This window comes from Haliotis cracherodii, unplaced genomic scaffold (assembly GCF_022045235.1).
Source record: "Haliotis cracherodii isolate W230 unplaced genomic scaffold, xgHalCrac1.p SCAF_4, whole genome shotgun sequence".
Classification (NCBI taxonomy): domain Eukaryota; kingdom Metazoa; phylum Mollusca; class Gastropoda; order Lepetellida; family Haliotidae; genus Haliotis; species Haliotis cracherodii.
Genome location: NW_027266297.1, coordinates 68,861,932 through 68,882,208, shown reverse-complemented (window position 1 = coordinate 68,882,208; position 20,277 = coordinate 68,861,932). Strand labels below are relative to the sequence as shown.

Here is a 20,277-nt window from a genome sequence, read left to right as displayed (position 1 = left end):
GTGGACTGTGCGGCCTGTGTGGACTGTGCGGCCTGTGTGGACTGTGCAGCCCGTGTGGAATGTGCGGCCTGTGTGGACTTTGCAGCCTGTGTGGACTGTGCGGTCTGTGTGGACTGTGCAGCCTGTGTGGACTGTGTGAACTGTGCGGTCTGTGTGGACTGTGCAGCCTGTGTGGACTGTGCAGCCTGTGTGGACTGTGCAGCCTGTGTGGACTGTGCAGCCTGTGTGGACTGTGCGGTCTGTATGGACTGTGCAGCCTGTATGGATTGTGCGGCCTGTGTGAACTGTGCGGCCTGTGTGGACTGTGCAGCCTGTGTGAACTGTGCGGCCTGTGTGGACTGTATATGGAGTCAAAGCATTAGGTTTATCAAAGCACTTTGTGTCGGACGCCTTGGCCCACATACCAGATAAGCAGCTCAACCCCGTCTCAGTGGGCGCACACTGGGCGGCCAGATGCAACATGAATATGGGACACTGTTCTTGTCGCGTTTGTATCGTAAAGTGCACTGACCCACTTTCCTGTGAGAACGGTGACAACTGGAAACATGTCTGTGAAACACGGATTGTTGGAATGAATGGTTCAGCTCACTTCAGATGGGATATTGCTGGGTGCGGCGATGAACAACGAACACAGAAAACTAAGCTCAGATGAAACTTCACATAGTTCACGAACGAAACGATTCGTTCTTCTGCCTTCATCCTAGCCAGTTTCGAAACGACCACATATTTCCTTTAGCCAACACCTCACACAATGTCAGAACGACCAGATACTTCCTTTAGCCAACAAGATCTCACACAATGTCAGAACGAACAGACACTCCCTTTAGCCAACACCTCACGCAATGTCACAACGTCCAGATACTTCCTTTAGCCAACATCTCACACAATGTCAGAACGTCCAGATACTTCCTTTAGCCAACACATCACACAATGTCAGAACGTCCAGATACTTCCTTTAGCCAACATCTCACACAATGTCAGAACGTCCAGATACTTCCTTTAGCCAACACATCACACAATGTCAGAACGTCCAGATACTTCCTTTAGCCAACACCTTCCACAATGTCGGAACGTCCAGATACTTCCTTTAGCCAACACCACCCATAGTGTCAGAACGTCCAGATACGTCCTTTAGCCAACACCTCACACAGTGTCAGAACGTCCAGATACTTCCTTTCCCCAACACCTCCCACAGTATCAGAACGTCCAGATACTTCCATTCCCCAACACCTCACACGGTGTCAGAACGTCCAGATACTTCCTTTCCCCAACACCTCACACAATGTCAGAACGTCCAGATACTTCCTTGAGCCAACACATCCCACAATGTCAGAACGTCCAGATACTTCCTTTAGCCAACACCACCCATAGTGTCAGAACGTCCAGATACTTCCTTTCCCCAACACCTCACACAGTGTCAGAACGTCCAGATACTTCCTTTAGCATTTGTTGTGGGTTGTTTTATCTCATCATACTTGAGTGTTGCTGTAATTACCGTGAGGACAATGACCTATAACACGAGTATGTCTGTGGTGGTGGTGTGGATGTGACGCCCATGTGTCCTCGAAGAAGTCAACACACCTTCGTCAAGACTGCCACGACCTAGACAGACATGTTATGTATCCGCACATTGCGTAGCCTGTGTACAAATCTACGTCTGCTGTAGAGATCTGGACTACATCGCGCCTCTGAGTTACATGGTGTTCGACAGTTACATCGTGGGGAGTCTTTAGCCCTGCAAATAGGACGCATACAATTCTTGGTGACTGTATATTTTATCATATGCACATTTTCTGTTGGGGCCTATCTTGCTCATCTTCATCTTCCTGTACACTGACAGCAGGTGTTGCAATACTATAGTTTGCCTTTCCTAGTGTGAGACTTGAATTAATCATGCAATGTTTTTGGTTGTTAAACTAGAGATAGCATGCAAAGGTATTTTGATAGGATGTCACAGTGGGGTCTGTTCGCCGCCCTTACAAATGTTGCAGACGTTATTGTTGAATGGGGTCAATAGTGTACAGGTTTGTGATTGAGTGGAGTCAGAGATATGCGGGTCATTAGCCCAAATAAGTCGTGAAATCGTCCAGTGATCAAATGGCGATTTCGACCAGTGCGCTATTGAACTCGCAACTAGAACTCGTTGTTTTCCGTGACAGGACACGCACATATTCATCGTACTCTTTGTCGCGGTCCACCCGCTACCCCTTTGTTCACAATGGTACCCACCAGTGGGCGGACCTCACACACGGGGTTAACTGTCAGGTCACAACTCAACTCGTGTAACTCGATATGGAGTTTTTGAAATTGTGGTAACACCTCGTAGGAGGTATTACAACAATTGAAACACCTCGCAGGAGGGCTTCCAATCACTGTAAACCCTTGATAGAACAAAAACTACGAACAGCCTACGAGACGCACGTGCAGATTTCGTGCCATTGCGAGACGCACGTGCAGATTTCGCACCATTGCGAAACCCACGTGCTGAGGTCACCGGGTTCATTGAACCGAGTTCACGACTGCAGGCGATATTTCGTCTCCGATACAGGTTATACATTTGAGAGTTTTTATTACAGTTATTTAATTAGTGAGTGAGTTAAATTTTACATCGCATCGGCAATATTTCAGCCATATAGCGCGTTATTTAATTAAAAACGTTGTCTATGCGATGAGTCGGTTTATAAGTTGGACAACCATGTCTCCTCGAGATTACTAGAGATTGTAAACCCTCACATGAGGGAACGTCTCCCTCGGAGACATGGTTTCTCCTACCTTCAGGTCCCTTGTCCCTAATGACCAGGCGGGTGCTACTGCAGGCGTCACGCGTTTCATAGAAGCATAACGCGTGGAAGCACATGACGCAGGAAAAGGTGTTTCGAGAAGATTCGGAGGCATAGTTGGGTCGTGGATTCGAATCCCAGATTTGCTCCGATGTTGATCCATGGCCTGCTAGTAGCACGCACGTACTGGTGTCGTTCCGCAAATAGAATCTGTGACCAGCATCACTGTGGGTTGCATTCCCCCAGATACGCAGTGACGTAACACTGTCACATGTGACTGGGACTACACTCACGATCTCACCTCACAGTTCATCAGACCAACGTCTGTAACAGCTACATGCAGGGTTCATTCAGATGTCTGCATATTGTCCTCTAATGTCCGGTCATGGTATTTGAGACCGCCTCCGTGGTCCAGTGATAGAGCGTCCGCCCGGAGAGCGGAAGGTCCGGGGTTCGATCTCCGGCCGCGTCATAAAAAAATGCTTTAAAGGATGGTACTTGTTGTTACCCTGTTTGGCGCTTGGCATTAAGGGGCTAAAACAAGGACTGTTCGGCTCGGAGTCAGTATACTGTGTCTGAGTGGGGTATTCATGTTTAAACTGTGGCATGGCATCTCAGTGGGCAAGCACTACATATCGGTTTAGTCCGGACTAGTACAAGCAGCCAGACACACACACGTCGCTTTATAGGTGAAATAATCGTGGACACGACATTAAACCCAATTTCACCTCACCCCACCACGTGATATTTGAGGGCGGGGTAGCCTAGTCGTTAAAGTGTTCGCTCGTCACACGTCATGGTACAAAGTGTGAAGACAATTTCTGGTGTAAAAATATTGCTAAAAGCGGCGTAAAACCACACTCCCTCGCTGACTCATAATATAGGGGTTGTGTACTCCAGTGCAATCCGCAGAAAATGTTCCTATCTAGACGGATCTTGTTTTGTAATAAAACTGTCAGCAGGGCCCACGTGCACAAAGCAATCTCAGCGGTCAGCAGACATTCCAGACTTCCAGACATCGCCGAGCTTGTAACAAGGCAGTATCACATACCACCGATAAAAGACCAAAGAGAACTGTGTAGAAGCGTGTTTGGAAAGAACATTGTGAACAGCATACTTAGGAAATCTCTGCAGCAATAGCATGAGACGCAAAGGTAATACTTTCCTAACGACACCACTTGATTTGGAACAAGATGGAGTAGATGCAGAGACAGCCGAGGCATCAAACCTGCTCACGGGTGCTTCCCAATGTGCTGTCTAAGCTATCCAGAGGAAAGTAATGGTTCAGCTACAACTGTAGTCTGGTTCCCAGACGCTAGAAAATAAATACAAAAACCAATCCAGCTTAAGTCAAGAGCGAGTTATTGCCTCAGCTCTGACATTAAGCATTCTGGGCTCCGTATGAATTTTATTTCCAATTTTGTATAGATATATTTTGAATAAACATAACTTTGTTTCTGGAGCTAACTGTTCGTCTACTCCATCTGCATATTACTCAAACAGCATATGGAAAAATCTGGCTGAGGCATACTGAATGTCCTACTGACAAAAAGTAGTCGCCTGAATCTTTACGAGACTGACAAGAAGTTGAAAGAACCTTGAAATGGGCAGCCAAGAATCAAACTTAGAAAACAAGATGAACCATCCACACAGAATCCACATGAATATTGGAAACTAGTAAATAATTCAACAGGAAGAAATAGAGAATCTCACCGAGTGTCTTTTGATATCATATATATCAACGAGTGTAGTCCTGTTGGAGGTGAGGTGAGGGGAAATTGGGTTTAACGTCGCGTCCAAGATTATTGCACTTATATAGCGACGTGCATGCACGTGTATCTGTGTGTGTGGCTGCTTGTACTAGTCCGGATTGATGCCGATTTATAGTGCTAGCTCACCATGCCGCAGTTTAACACGAATACCCCACTCAGACACAGTATACTGACTCCGAGCCGACCAGTCCTTGTTTTAGCCCCTTAATGCCGAGCGCCAGACAGGGTAACAACAAGTACAATCTTTTAACGTCTTTTTGTATGACGCGGCCCGGGATCGAACCCTGGACCTTCCGCTCTCCGGGCGGACGCTCTACCACAAGACCACGGAGGCGGTCTTGTCCTGTTGGAGCCAGTTTTGGATGATAAATGGTGTTGATCAAACATATGAAATTCCTTTTGTTACATCAAATATATTTGAGTACATATCACTGATCAGATGGTGTATCTTGCCGTTGATACATTGTTGAAGTCCGTTGTAACGTAGACCTTTGTTTTGCTTTGCTTTGCTAAGTCAACAAAACCCGCATATCTTTGATACAAACGTCCAAATGGACATGACAACCTGTTCCCTCCTCTGTTAGTGTTAAACTGGAGAATGAATGTCAATATCAAAAGTGATTGGGGGTCAATAAATATGTTGATCTCAAGAGGCGCTTCCTCTCGAAGATTAAACCAGTTGAAAGAATGTGGAAACCAAAGCCATGTGAGCGTGGTCTCAAAGCTAATACGACACACTTGTAGAACCAACAGCAACGCATGGTTCGGAGGTGCGGGGTGCTTCACTCGTCAAACATCGAGATGTGCTTCCAAACTGGTCTAAACGGCAAGTGTATTCATCAGCTACCAAACTTGCAAAGAGTATTTCAGAGTTCCTCGGATAACAAGTACATCGACTGCCTGACAGGAGTTTAACTATAACCTCTTCACATTTGTCTCTCTCCCTCTCTTTGTTTCTCTCGCTCCCTTTCGCCCTCTCTTCCCCCTCTCTTCCCCCTCTCTCTCCCTATCTCTCTCTCTCTCTCTCTCTCTCTCTCTCTCTCTCTCTCTCTCTCTTCCTCTCTTCCTCTCTCTCACCCCCTGTCTCTCCTTGTCTCTCTATGTACAATAATTACCTTCGGTGATAGATATGTAGAATGACAGATTCTCTCTGCAGCCTTCATTGAAGATAAAAATGAACTCATGGGTCTCTTCAATCAACGTTCTACTCAACTATTCTTTCCCTGACCTAACACAATAATATCTCTTCTGGACGATATAAGGCAACTGTACATGAAAGTTCAAAGACCACATAAGCTCAGACATGTTGAGAAAATTGGAGATGAATTAAACCATATCTAGAACTCCGCAAAACGGTTACAAGACTGAGACTAAAATCCACGGCCTTCCAAATGAGGGTGGAAGAATATGTACTTGTTGCAAAACTAGCGAAATAGAAGACGAAGAACATCTCGAACAAAGATGCCCTCGTAACAAATGTTATATTTGGGGTAACACTTTCTTAGTAAAGTACAGATTCTCGTACTTTTTTGGGTTGAGTCCCGTCCTGGATTCAAACCCTCCTGACAAAGAACGACGACTGGAACTACTGATTTCACTAGCCTTAGCCCCAATTGCTAAATCACTTCACTTTATCCATCAGCGGCTTTTACCAAATGTCCATGTCCTTGGACAACCCACAATCTGGTCAACGATGACCTGTTGCCTGATGCACCGCGACAGGCCTGGCGGTCAACAGGAGGGATGTATGCGAAGGAATAGCTAATCCAGGGGTATAAGATACGTTTTTCAAAGGAGCAGGTGGATAACAGAACAACACATAGTATTGTGTTACACCTTTCAAGGGCAAATTTAACTTCTTAGGTGATTTTAATGTTTGCCAAATTATTGTTATTGGGTTATACGTTGTTAGGATAAAAAACTGTTGGGGGCTTGTTGGTATTACTTTTTTACATTTAGTTTGAATGTTAGATTAATCTTTGTTCAAAGACTTATATACAATCTATATATATATATACGTCTTTGGTTTGTTGTAACATTGAATATGTCTATCTGGGACTGTAGCGATTCACCGATGCATCGCCACGACACTAGTATGTTTAAGTCTTGTATCATTGCAACACACCTTGATCACATCGTTAAATATGAGGGAAAGGTATTTGGGTTTGAAAATGAACTGTAAATGCAATCTTCTGCCCGTGCATGAGTATTTAAGCCTTAATTTGTTCCGTGCTTTGCATCGAGTGTCGCATCGTGACAGTACACTGCTTGACAAAGTCAGGCCCAGATGAATGCAGTGTTATAACGGTGTAAGAATCTACATCGAAACGTCGCTATATACGATGAACAAGAAGTTGTTATCTATAGTGACTTAATTTGGTTTAACGCCGCTTTTAACAGTATTCCAGTTATATCACGGCGTGTCAGCTTAATGTGGGTGGAAAGCCCGAAGCGATGCAGGTTAGACGTTTACCACTTCGGTGAAACCAACGAGCACGGGTATGGTGCTGACAAACCTTGAAACATAATCGGGGATAACCGGGATTCGAACCCACAATCAGAGGTTTCTGGCGTGCCCAAGAGACGCAACTCTGCACAGCAAATTGCGGCGCCTTAGACGCGCCCCCTTTGTTATCCATACAGTTTTCTAACCCACGTGCATGTCACTCTGCAGTTGTATATGTTGTCAACCATGTTTGTCAATTCTTGTGCTTCATCACTTCAGGGCCCCCAAGGACCGCCCGGCCCCCCGGGACGACTAGGAGGTGGAGGCCCCCCCGGGCCACCGGGACCCCCGGTAAGTGCCCAGTGTTCACTTCTTGACGTAACAGCGCAGGAGAACATTGCATTAAATCTACGTCGAGGAGTTCGAGTTACACCAAGCAAGAAATCACACAATGTACAAAGTTATAAGAAATCGAAAATGAAAAGACAAAAACAGAAATAGCAACATGTGGAAATTGAAATTCTTTGTTCGACATAACTTTTAAGCAGGGTTAAATACTGTAAAATAGAAAATAGCTGAAATAGCTTCACAGTGCCGGGTTAATAATGGATAAATATATAAATGAAGGTCTACAAACAAACAAAATTATTTAAGAACGGTGCTGTCTGGAAATGTGCGAGATTGAGATTATAAATGGGAGGTGAAGAAAGTATCCCCCAGGGACGCAGGGGGCATCTGTTGTAGCGTTCCCCTACACTGGTACCCACGCTATGCCTCTGTGGAATTGGTAAGCCAGCTGCACACCCAGGCCTGCAACAGGTGAAGTGCCGGGCTTGCTGTGTCGTGACTCTGGGGCGCTTGACGTTAGGTAATCTGTTTAATGATGGTATGTTGAGGGGTGCCCCTGCTGATCTCCGGCCGGGGGGTAGTGAACATGGAGGGCGTGGCACACTAGACGAAATAGCTGTCAGATTCCAGTTCCTCGCCATGGGAGTTATGATTGCTATAAAGTTGAAATTCGGACTCAACCGAGGTAATGCTGAAAGCGTCTTTGGCAGGATTGGCAAGTTTATATCGTCAAGTAGTTGAAATTCCTCTCAGCTTTTAATAGACTTGGAAAGCCATCTGGCAACATAGTGCAGCCGGAAGTTGCGGATTTCGGTGTTTTTTTTTAATTTATTCTTATCATAAACTGTTGTACTTGTAACACGATATGATGTTTTAACCTCCACGTCGACATGTCCGAGGTATTCACGTGTCCTCAACACTCAGTCCGCCACTTGATGACCTTTTAGCATGTTTACTGATTACTTGTCGGATTCCCCACTACAGGATCTTAGCGAAAGGATTTCCCGATGGTGGATCTCGTCGTATGGATTTCCCGCTACAGTATATTGTCGTAGGGATTTCCCGGCACAAAATATTGTAGGGATTTCCCACTACAGCATCTTATCGTAGGGATTTCCGAGTACGGATTCTTGTACGGATTTCCCGATACAGACCCTTGTGGATTTCCAGCTACAGGTTCTGTCTTAGGGATTTCCCGTTGTGGGATCTTATTGGAGGAATTTCCAAGTACAGATTCTTGTAAGGATTTCCCGGTACAAAATCTTGTGGGGATTTCCAGCTACATGTTCTGTCTTAGGGATTTCCCGTTGTGGGATCTTATTATAGGAATTTCCAAGTACAGATTCTTGTAAGGGTGTCCCTATACAGAATCGTGTGGGGATTTCCAGCTACAGGTTCTGTCTTAAGGAAATCCCGTTTTGGGATCTTATCGTAGGGATTTCCCACAACAGAACCTTGTCGTAGGACTCGGATCCAAGATGCATTACTCAACCTTACATTCACATTTAAACCTATAGGTGGGGCGGTCGGGTAGCCTATTGGTTAAAGCGTTCGCTCGTCACGCAGATGACCGACCCAGGTTCGATTCCCGACATGGGTACAATGGCCCATTTCTGGTGTCCCCCGCCGTGATATTACTGGAATATTGCTAAAAGCGGCGTAAAACCATACTCACTCAGTCACCCTCTAAACCTATAAGTAATGGTCGGCCCAAAAGACGGCGAGGAACTGATCCTTTATATACCTGCCGTGTACAATGGCGACGTCAGCAACACAAATCTCTTTGAGAAACTTAAATTCGTAGATTTTTCAACATCGCCAAAATTAACCTCCGTCGATCCTATACGGAGGTAACGGAGGACGAGGTACACGCCGCCGTATAGATCAAACGGTGACGCACAAGCTTTTTGCACGCCGGTATCTTGCCGCCTAATTAAATAATCAAACAAAGCCGTTTTCTTCTTCTGCGATATCGTTTCAATTTTAGGCAAGTGTAACTTTTCTCTCCCCAAAATAAATATTTAACCATACACAGACGTGCACGTATTAGATATCGGTTCATTCACTGCAAGGTAGGTTCGGTGGCCTGCACTCACAGCGACATTGGGGATCCAAATCCACACTTAGTTAAGCCTAACTTGTGAAGCCTAACTCTGATCTTCCACGTAGCATTGAGCTTTTCAGTTGTATTTGCTACATACTACTGTATACATTTTAGGATGCCATAAGTAAAACAGTGCGCTTCCATACTGTCAGAGAGTGGCACACGACTTCATGCATTGGTACAAGAGTGTGGACACTGGTGTTCTGAATCGTCTTGTACCGTTTAATGCAATTCTATTGTTCTGCACTGTTAAAATGCAATACACTAATATATTGCACCGTTATAATGTATTACAGTACCGTTACAATGTAGTACAATGACTATTTTTATGATGTCGACAAACTTAGATGCAGATATTGTACAGTCACGATACAGGCCTAACATGATTGTTAGGTTGTACGTTTTGTCCGATGTTACATGGTTGTACATGGTTGTGCGTTGTTTCAGGGTAATCCCGGCCCCCCTGGGGAGAAAGGTAACACGGTAAGTTGAGGCTTGACTGGGGTGGATCCAGACACCGGTAAGAAATCTCAATACCATGAAATGCATTCACTTTATACCCCCACACAGGTCCCTAGCACCTATATGCTGTCGTCAGAAACGATCGATCTGGCTGTAATATTGCTGACCAGAAACTCCATACCCTCACTCACTTCATAATTCCTCATATCGACCTACAGTGTGTGAAAGGTGGCCAAAGACAAATACTTTTAGTTTATAACGTTACACACTTATATTTCTCGAAATGATAGTGTCATCATGGCTGCTTGGTTTATTAGCCAGTTGTTGGTGTGTCTTTCACCATATGTACCCCAGTAAAGGCCTATCTCCATATGTACCTCCATGACAGGACTGTCTCCCACCCTACGTACCCCGGTAAAGGAGCCCAGTACATCTGGAAGGGACAGGCCCTGACAACCCCCCCCCCCCCCCCCCCCCCCCCCTCCCTTCTTAACGACATACCCTTCTTAACGACATAACGTGAAAATCTTACCATCCATATGTGTACTCAAGTTGATGTGGGTCTTTACCTGACTACCTTTTGTTCAATGACCAGATTGATCTCGAAGAACTCCAGGTATGTAATGGAAGCATGGTTAAGACATTTTGAATTTCTTTTGATTTGTTTTCAACGACTCTTCTTTTTCCTAACATCCTAATGATACTTTTCCGATAGTCCACCAAGGTAACAATGAAGTCTGTTAAATTGGTTTGTCACTATTCTTTCCACGCACCTAACCCACTCTCTCGCGGTGAACCTGTGTTTCCTGAACTAACGTGTTGTGTCGTAGACTTAACTCGACTACATTCTTGGTGTGAACCTCAGAAGGTCCATCATTCACCTTCTGATAACTTCAGCTCGTGAACGTGGGGCAGGTGACCTCCGAACGTATTCAGGCTAATTAAAGGAATCAACTGACATCTCTGTGTCGTAGCATGAGAGCATGTGTTGTGGTGTTACTTCTAACAACGTGGCCAAACGCCGTGCCGTGCGCTACCTATGGTCATACAAACAAGTCACCAGAGATCGCCTGGCAACACACATTTCCTAAGGCCACATAAAAACGTTGTTGTTTCTTATCACTGCTCGACTCTGAAAAAGGCATCACAGCTTGATTGTTTGGGGAGTTTATCTATTATTATTTTTTTATTATTATTTCATTTTATTTATTTATTTTTAAATTTGGGTTCTGTTCCGTTTCCACATTTATTTTATTTTACGTTTTGGTACAACTTTATATAAGGTTGGAATGGTTCGGAAATCACAAAAAAGTAATAATCTACCCAGTTCAAAAAAAGAAAAGTTGAGAAAGAAATGTTTTAATGTGGCCTTTTCCTGCCATCGTAAATGTCTACCTAACATGGTGAATCCTGACTTGATAAATTATATATTTTACCCGCGACTGGGGTCGACAACTCCTATATGTAATCCGACTAGGGTAGATAACTCCTTTATATAATTTGACTACGGTAGATTACTCATACATATCATCCGAATAGGGTTGATAACTATTATATATTATCCGACTAGGGTTGATAACTATCATATATCATCCGACTAGGGTAGATAACTTTTATATATCATCCGATTACGGTAGATTACTCTTATATATCATCCGACTAGGGTAGATAACTCTTAAATGTCATCCGACTATGGTAGATAAGTCTTAAATATCATCCGACTATGTTTGAAGAATACTACCCTCACTAAAACGGGTTCAGTTACTCATTATGTCTTATAATGTACTAAACTTTGACCTCTGTGGAGATTTCAGGTAAGACAAGGCCCTCTGTATGTCATGATTGTCGTGGGAACCTACTTCAGTTGTATCGAGTGGTCAACCTTTGCGACTTGTATGATTGACGTGTCAGCGTACCCCAGTGGCGCGGATCGTTGCTCATGTATTCAGACACTGGTTGACTGCCCGCGACTCGTCTTATTTACCAGCATCCGTGCTGCTGCAACATCACTGACAGCGGCGTCAACCACGTTTTAGAAGAATGTTTGAAGTAAAGCTTTACAGAAACATGTTTATGTTTTTCAATCTGAAATTTACCTTGACATTATTTCTCGCCCCCAGGGCTATGTGGCCAACGGATTCACAGGTGGGGGAGGGACCGGCCCCCCGGGGCCCTCGGTAAGTATACACACGTCTTGGTTACCTCGACTGTGGTTGTCTCGAATTTGAGTGAGGTTTGAGATAAAGGGGTAATGTTATTATGGCCTTATAATGGGGATGTACCCTTCGAGGTATACCACAGTCAATATAGAGTGATTATCAAGTTACAAAATGTCCATCCAGACAGTTTAAAGCAGGGGCAACTTTTATTGCGTGGCATGTGTGTACGTGATCAGCAAGATGCTGTAGCATCAGTACAGCCTTGGTCCAATATGACACTAGCTCCTCCTACTTGACACCAATAAAACACCAGTTCATCCTTTTGTTATGTCAATATGACACTAGCTCCTCCTACTTTACCCCTAAAAAACACTAGTTCATCTTTTTGTTATGTCAATATGACACTAGCTCCTCCTACTTTACACCTAAAAAACACTAGTTCATCTTTTTGTTATGTCAATATGAGTCTAGCTCCTCCTACTTTACACCAATAAAACACTAGTTCATCTTTTTGTTATGTCAATATGACACTAGCTCCTCCTTCTTTACACCTATAAAACACTAGTTCATCCTTTTGTTATATCAATATAACACTAGTTCCTCCTACTTTACACCTATAAAACACTAGTTCATCCTTTTGTTATATCAATATGACACTAGCTCCTCCTACTTTACACCAATAAAACACCAGTTCCTCCTTTTGTTATGTTAATATGACACTAGCTCCTCCTACTTTACACCAATAAAACACCAGTTCCTCCTTTTGTTATGTTAATATGACACTAGCTCCTCCTACTTTACACCAATAAAACACCAGTTCCTCCTTTTGTTATGTTAATATGACACTAGCTCCTCCTACTTTACACCAATATAACACTCGATCAACCCTTTGGTACATCAATATGACACCAATTCCCTTTTACATACCAGGTACCTAATACCCTAATTGAGATATACTTCAGACTGATATGTTTTTAATATGTTTTTAATAACTGATATGTGTACCTGAGACACGTAATAGAATGTTCGTACACAAAAACCACCAGAGGGCAGCAATTCAAAAGTGTTAGAACCATTAAAAGTTATACATAGCAATATCCACTAGACATATCAAGTATTGCCATGTGTTTCCGTGCTGCAAGTAGCACCTGTCGTTGGTTTATGGAGAACCCGACCCAGTGAATGGAAGAAATGTACACCACAACATTCTTTGAACCAGCTCTTGGTTTGCTGACTTGGCACTTTCTGGTGGTAATCGTCTTTACAGAGGTTTAACATGAGAGCTCTGTAAGCGGCCTTAGACCAATCCTAATTCCAACACATTATTTCTGGGAAACTTGCATACCCGCCTTTGTCGTGCCAGGCGGAGATTGCAATGTTATAATTATCATATCCAATTTAGGACATATTTTGCGTTTTAGCGCTTGATAGTTTTTGCTGCTTGTGTTAAACATTCTATATTCTGTATTGCGGGGAGGTGGTTGAACCCCTCGTGTCGCGGACTCCACATAACGACGCCAACGAACGACATGCCTAGAAAAGAAAACTTGACCTATGTCATGTGGATTGTAGTTTATCTCGCTGTAAAATGGGCGGGTGTTAGATTAAATAAACATTTTAATGTATTAGGGTCAAATACCGATCGTCAAAAAGCCAAAGTAGACGTTTCTTGGGATGTGGTATAAAAACATGTATTTCAACATTTCCTCTCTACTGACAGGGACCTTCCGGACCTCCTGGCTCCGTCGGGATGGTGAGTATAGAGATGCCCGGTGCATATAGGTCATTAGGACCAGTAGGTCATCTCGACCCGCTTTGTGAGACATCGATGGAAACACTAGTTTTACTCATTCACGTGATTATACTACTTAGCAACACAATCTGGTTGTAAAGACCCGTTTCCTAGTTTATATTAACGATGACAAAGCTCATTTCTGTATTATATGCGGAGTGATGGGACGGTGTACGGTATACAGTGAAAAGATTAACCTCACCAAAGATGATACATCTATATACGTCATTGATCTCACAGACCTATACAGTAAAACGGTGATTAGACACGAATGTGCCCGGATGTACACGGCGAACATACCCGGATGTAAAATTCTAAGCGCCGAAGTATTTGCAGGTTGGTCTAGGTCGTGAAACAGCCAGATTGATATTAAGAAACCAAATTAGATGCATGAGCAATCTGATACCTAAAAAATATTCTCCAGATATACATTTGTAAATGAATGAAGGAATAATCGTATAAACACTTGCACCGAGTGCTAGCGTCTACACAAACTGTGGATGTGAGATCACCCTCGCGGCCGGGGTCAACTCTCGCAGCCTGCCTTCAATGGCATCATGTGAAATTTGAAAATGCACAGCAGACATATATGTCACGTGACTCTGGGAATGGGGAACTGCATTAATTGTTTTCGACGGAATTCAGCCTTTTTTTTAGTTTCGGCGACAGACACAAGTTGGAAGCTACGTGCAGATATTTGCTGTAACAATTAAGCCTTTGGTAGAGGTCTGCATGAAAACACCAGCCTGTGGGACGTCTAACTTACAGAGAACTCATTCTCGCTTATGCTGCAGATTTCTGTTCCAACGAAAACCATTTATCTAATTTGACTTAGGAGTGCTAACGGTACTGTGTTTATATATATCACAAATCAAACGATGGTCCCGCTATGTTACATGAATGCCTTGATAAGGAAGGGATTTCAAGAGGGGTAGTTAGTTTACCGTTCTTGCATCAATGTACCGTTGCTGATATTCCTTGGACTGGGGTAACCCTCCCCGCTCCCTGTTTTTACTGTGAGTGCGCGAGGGGGGAGCGTCCCACCTGCCAGCTCCTATCAACGTTGTGAATGAGTGCCATGACCCACTTGAGGTGTGGCGCCCGACCGGATCCCGTCTGTGGGTTCGCCACCGTGGAGCAAGACACGCTGTCAAGAAGTCAGCACACAAAGTATTTTAAGTGTTTTTTGAATCTCATTATTACATTAAAAAATGTGAGGTAACAGCGACAACCAGTTACAAGCCCGATTAAATCAATAAAACCGTCGAAACCAATCTGTAACATGACTATAGGCCGTCGATATATAAACCTGTAACTATCGGCAAAGCTATACGTATTTGACAGCACAAATTGAATTAATTAATGGAATTAACTCGCTATATTCTCCCAGCCTGGTGAACGCGGGGCCCAAGGAGACAGAGGTCCCCAGGGATCACAGGGGCAATCTGGGATCCCCGGCTTGTCCGGACCCCCGGGACCCCCTGGGCCTAGAGGACTTCGAGGACAGTCAGGAATGCCGGGAATGCCAGGACTTCCGGTAAGGGAGATCACTCGTTTACTTAACCTCGTGACAAGCATAATACAGTACCCAGTAGAGTTTACGTTATACTGAGCATTGTTTGGAGATGTGTGTCGGTAATGTAACAAAGTTACTTCATGCCTAAATACACGAACAATAAATTTAACGTAGCAGTGCATCAACATTATCAATAAATATGCCAAGGTTTTGGAGAGGACGTAATTAAGGGTATGTGTAAACGTATAATCACGACTACCGTCGATGTACTGCCTTTCCGCTCTGGTGGAAGATGCTGTCTGTGAAGTTGCAGGTGTATATTTCAATTCTGCAGGGACGCAGTATATCTGAGACCGAGATGCGGGAACTATGCAGCATGGTACTGAGAGGCGAGTATATCCTATATATCAACATGGAATAGTGACATGGTCACAATCTGTAGGTGTTGATATTTGTTTTGCGTATGTATGTAATAGCACGGGTGTTGATGTAGTCAATATAACCAGCAGCCGAGTCCAGTCAACCGTGGGTATATGGCACTGTAAGATTTTAGAAGAATTATGAAAAGTAATATGTAAAGTCATTGGGACACAGAACCCTTCAGGGCATATTCTGTAGCTCACAGAATAACACAACACTAGTTTCCTGACAACTGCAACCTGTTCTGTTGTAGACCAACTAGAGGATCTGATCGCTGACCTCAGAGGACCGCCCGGTCCACCAGGAGTCGGGAAGAAGGGGCGCCCAGGACCACCCGGACCTTACGGACAACAGGGTATGTTAGTGGTCACTAAGCAACAACAGGGTATGTTAGTGGTCATTAAGGAACAACAAGGCATGTTAGTGGTCACTAAGCAACGATATGGTATGTTAGTGGTCACTAGGCATCAACAGGATATGTTAGTGATCAACAGGCAATGACAGGGTATGTTAGTGGTCACTAAGGAACAACAACGTTAACGTTATTTGTGAGGGCATGATCATTTGCCGACCACTGAGTCTGTTCAACTGCCCTCCTTCGTCATGCAGTTTACGAAAGACCTCATTCTTCAACAAATGATATGCCGTGAACAATACCGTTACCCTTATAACATGGTATTTTAGTGGTCATTTAGGAACAGAAGGACATGTTAATGGTCCCTAAGCAACAACAGGGCGTGGTAGTGGTTACTAAGCGACAACAGGGTATGTCAGTCGCCTTTAAAGGCACAGAATAGTATGTAAGTAAAATATCCTCGATAATCATGTTGACTTTGAAACTTTCGATAAACGCGATTTTATCATCCACCTGCTTCCAGGAGAACGCGGTCCCCCGGGCCCTCCAGGTGAACGTGGATTTATGGGGATGCCAGGTCTTCCCGGGGCCTCAGGTCCCCCCGGATCTATGGGTGAGTGAGACCAGTAGTGTAGTGCTGCGGGCGACGGAATTCTCCCCCGAATCCTTAGGTAAGTGTGGCCAGTAACGTAATGCTGAAGACGACGTTATTCTCGAGATTTGGGGTGCGTGTGATTGTTTGTGCTGCAATCAACGACATCTGGTCCTACTTCCAAAATATATTCGCAGTTTAACTATATGCAGACAACCTTTAAAACTTTCGGGAACGTTTGCAAACAAAAATATTTTGTAAAAACAAAACTTTTAAGTGTGACGACCGTTTTGGACGGTGTTGATCCATCTTGGCCGGCAGGGTCTCTTACATTCTTGTACTACATATTGCAGGCAACAGGGGACCGAAGGGCGAGCGAGGATCTACCGGACACGGCAACCAAGGAAAACCAGGCCCCCCAGGAATACAAGGTGAGTCCTCTGGGGTGGACTAGTGGGTAACATATTGATTGAGCTAGTGCTCGGCAAGTTGGCATACAGTCATCACTGGTAGGAATTGTGCGACCTTGGGGTCTCCAAACGGCCGGGTTTAAAAATTAGATGCTCTTATACTGTATTTCCTGCATATTGGGGCCGTTAATGTTAGATTTTATTTGTAGCAAATATTAGGAATTTATTTATTATATTTTTTTAATTCGTAGTATACATATAGGTGTTTCACCAACACATTTAAGACTTTCATTCAAGTGAGTGAGTGAGTTGGGGTTAACGCCGCTTTTAACAGTATTCCAGTAATATCACGGCGTGTCAGCTTGATGTGGGAGGAAAACCCCAAGTGATGCAGGTCTTAGACGTTTACCACTTCGATGAAACACACGAGCACGGGTATGGTGCTGACAAACCTAGAAACATAATCGGGGCGAACCGGGATTCGAACCCACAATCATAGGTTTCCTGCGTGCCCAAGGGACGCAACTCTGCACAGCGAATTGTGGCGCCGTGCCCCCCTTTCATTCAAGAAACATCTATGACAAATAAAATTTCAACATTAAGACGAATTGATAATAATACTGTTTTTTACATGTTCATTCGTAGTATGTGATGGTTGTTTTTATTCACATATTTAACGCGAGCCGACATATCATTATAATGAAAATAATTGTGAGACCGCGGTTTGGTTACGTCACACACATCTACCACTAAAATCCTAATATGCGTGAAGGTTCCGAGTTTCAGGTTAGACAATAAGTATCATGTTCAAACGCGAAGAGTTTGAATTAATAATTTACTGAATAGATGGTAAATTGAGGTTTACTCATAAAACAAATTTTGCTTTTTTCTTAGGTGTAAGTAATTGCTTTTCTGCTCCAATATGGTAGTGTCGCCCCTGCGATCACTGTACGATCACTGTACGACCACTGTACGATCACTGAACCATTGCTTTTGCTCCGTAGGTCCGACTGGCCCGACAGGCGAAGGCATCATGGGACGGCCTGGCGAGCGTGGGCCCCCGGGCACGTCAGGCCAACACGGTCGCCGTGGTATCATGGGTCCCCCCGGGCCCCCAGGGTACTGTGAATACTGTAACTACGCCCTACCAGGACCCGAATACATACGACTGCCGAGAAATGACATCAAGGGGCCTTAAAACTTTCAAACCCCCTGATAAAATGGTTTAAATGCCCGTCACCTGTAGCCATTGATCTTAGACTGTCTCCATCTTTATTTCGTTTGATACTCCCTCTCTTACTCTTCTCCTCCTCAGAAGATTTCCCTGCTTTGTCTGTCCCTCCACGATACTACCTGCGCATATCCATATGCAAAACTACCATCACCCGAACTTGTATTCGGGTTAATTGTTCTCCACTAACAAGTGTGTTCCTAACATGTATTTGAAGCATAATTTTATATTTCTGACCTTTCTACCTGCACTAGTCATCATCGTAGCATAGATCCCCCTTTTGTTGGATTATATATAAACCTGATGGTCCACTGGCCACGTATCCCGACATTGCAATGTTCTACCGCATAAGGCTTCGGCCATTGCGGGGTATGCGAGCAGTTTACCGTTGCGGTCCTCCTGCATGTTAGCCCGACACGGGTTACCTCCCCTTCTTTAGTTGTTGCGATTTACGCTACAGGCTGACGCAGGTTTGAGATGTTTTGGGAGCTTTTTATGATGTCATTTCTTCATGCCATCCAAGCAAAGTGTCTGTGTTAGAGGATCAGCTTGAAAGAGTGACAGGATCTTAGTATCCCGCCAAGTGTCACGTGACGATTTGGTGACGATCGGATGACATGTTTGGGTCCCGCCTTACACTGAAGGCCTTACAGACGTATCATGTGATATCTTCATCTGCCCTCATTCAATATATTACAGACACGTCATAGTACAGAACAGAGCTCTCTCGTGATTGGTTTCAGCGTATATCACGTGTCCAATATGATTGGTTGTTTGTTTGTACAGTAAACCACATGACAGTTATCATTCATGACTCGTGTGGAGATTTAGAGAGCGAAAGCCAAGTTGAGACTATGTGCGTGCTTTGGACGATGTGTTTTCTTTGGTGCTATTGAACTATTGGTCGAGTTTGGCCATCTGAAACTTACACAGAACCATTTTACCTCCGTACTGCTATCAAGAGGCAATAACAGACTGGGAGTTGTTCTACTACTGTCTTCCGGTCACGTGTCCATCATGGCCGCCGAGGCTCTGGAAGAATTCCACATGTTACATTGTATTCAAGACACTCACCTTACGACGTCACTACTGCATTTTCCAAACTTGCATATGGGTGATATTGTTTCAACTAGCTACATAACAACTACTCATGAACATCGGAACACCTGTCAACTTCCAAAGAAACACTGCCAAAGAATTGTACATCACATAATTCTGAAACGAGGTAAATTATCCATAATTCGTTGTATACATTGAATTTATTCTTAGAATTTCTTTCTTGAATTCTTTGCGTGTTTCTTGTTGTGTTAAATCTCGTTACTACTTGTATGCACATTTCAGAGCATTTATTGTGTAATTTAAACACAACTACTGTTATAGACTACGTCATATTGCCACCTCGTCATGTTAGCCACGCTTTCTTAGTGTACAGCAGGCCTTAGATATTCAAAGTCTGCTAATCTTAGTGTATGTATTCAAACATAGTCGTAAGTGCAAATTGTATTTGTGACAGCTGCTCTAGATTTTCGTTTTGTATATTTACATCCACTGGAAGATAAGATCTCTTTAGGTAATAAATGACTTACTTCGTGTACAGCCTGTTGCGTTGTTTGTGATGGTGACGCGACCAAGGCTTCAAACCCGTCTCTTGACCTCCAACACCGTGATTTCCAGCACTTCGGGCTTTCCGGCCAGAGAGAGAAGGAGAGGGAGAGGGAGGAGCCAGACAATTTGAGTGTGGTGAATAATGGAGTGAGTGGGAGAGAGTGTGGTTGAGACAGAGGGAAGAGGGAGAGTGTGAATGTGTGAGAGAGAGGGTGTGAGACAAGAGGGGAGATAGAGTGTGAATGGGTGAGAAGGAAGAGAGTGAATGAGAGAGAGAGTGTGAAT

At 44.0% G+C, this 20,277-nt stretch overlaps 1 protein-coding gene across 9 annotated transcripts in view; it reads left to right on the top strand.

Annotated features, from left to right (window-relative positions):
• LOC139478303 (collagen alpha-1(IX) chain-like) overlaps positions 1-19,973 on the top strand; it is a 238,078-nt gene extending 218,105 nt beyond the window's left edge. For 8 of the 9 annotated variants that reach the window (XM_071260719.1, XM_071260721.1, XM_071260725.1 and 5 more), the window contains 11 exons: positions 7,278-7,349; positions 9,898-9,933; positions 10,508-10,528; positions 12,033-12,089; positions 13,792-13,824; positions 15,254-15,400; positions 15,714-15,768; positions 16,053-16,154; positions 16,678-16,767; positions 17,100-17,177; positions 18,161-19,973. In XM_071260719.1, coding sequence (XP_071116820.1) covers positions 7,278-7,349; positions 9,898-9,933; positions 10,508-10,528; positions 12,033-12,089; positions 13,792-13,824; positions 15,254-15,400; positions 15,714-15,768; positions 16,053-16,154; positions 16,678-16,767; positions 17,100-17,177; positions 18,161-18,354 — 885 coding nt within the window. In that variant the 3' untranslated portion in view covers positions 18,355-19,973. The remainder of the gene's footprint in view (positions 1-7,277; positions 7,350-9,897; positions 9,934-10,507; positions 10,529-12,032; positions 12,090-13,791; positions 13,825-15,253; positions 15,401-15,713; positions 15,769-16,052; positions 16,155-16,677; positions 16,768-17,099; positions 17,178-18,160) is intronic. The other variant, XM_071260723.1, reaches the window with a different exon arrangement.
• Positions 19,974-20,277: the final 304 nt, after the last annotated feature.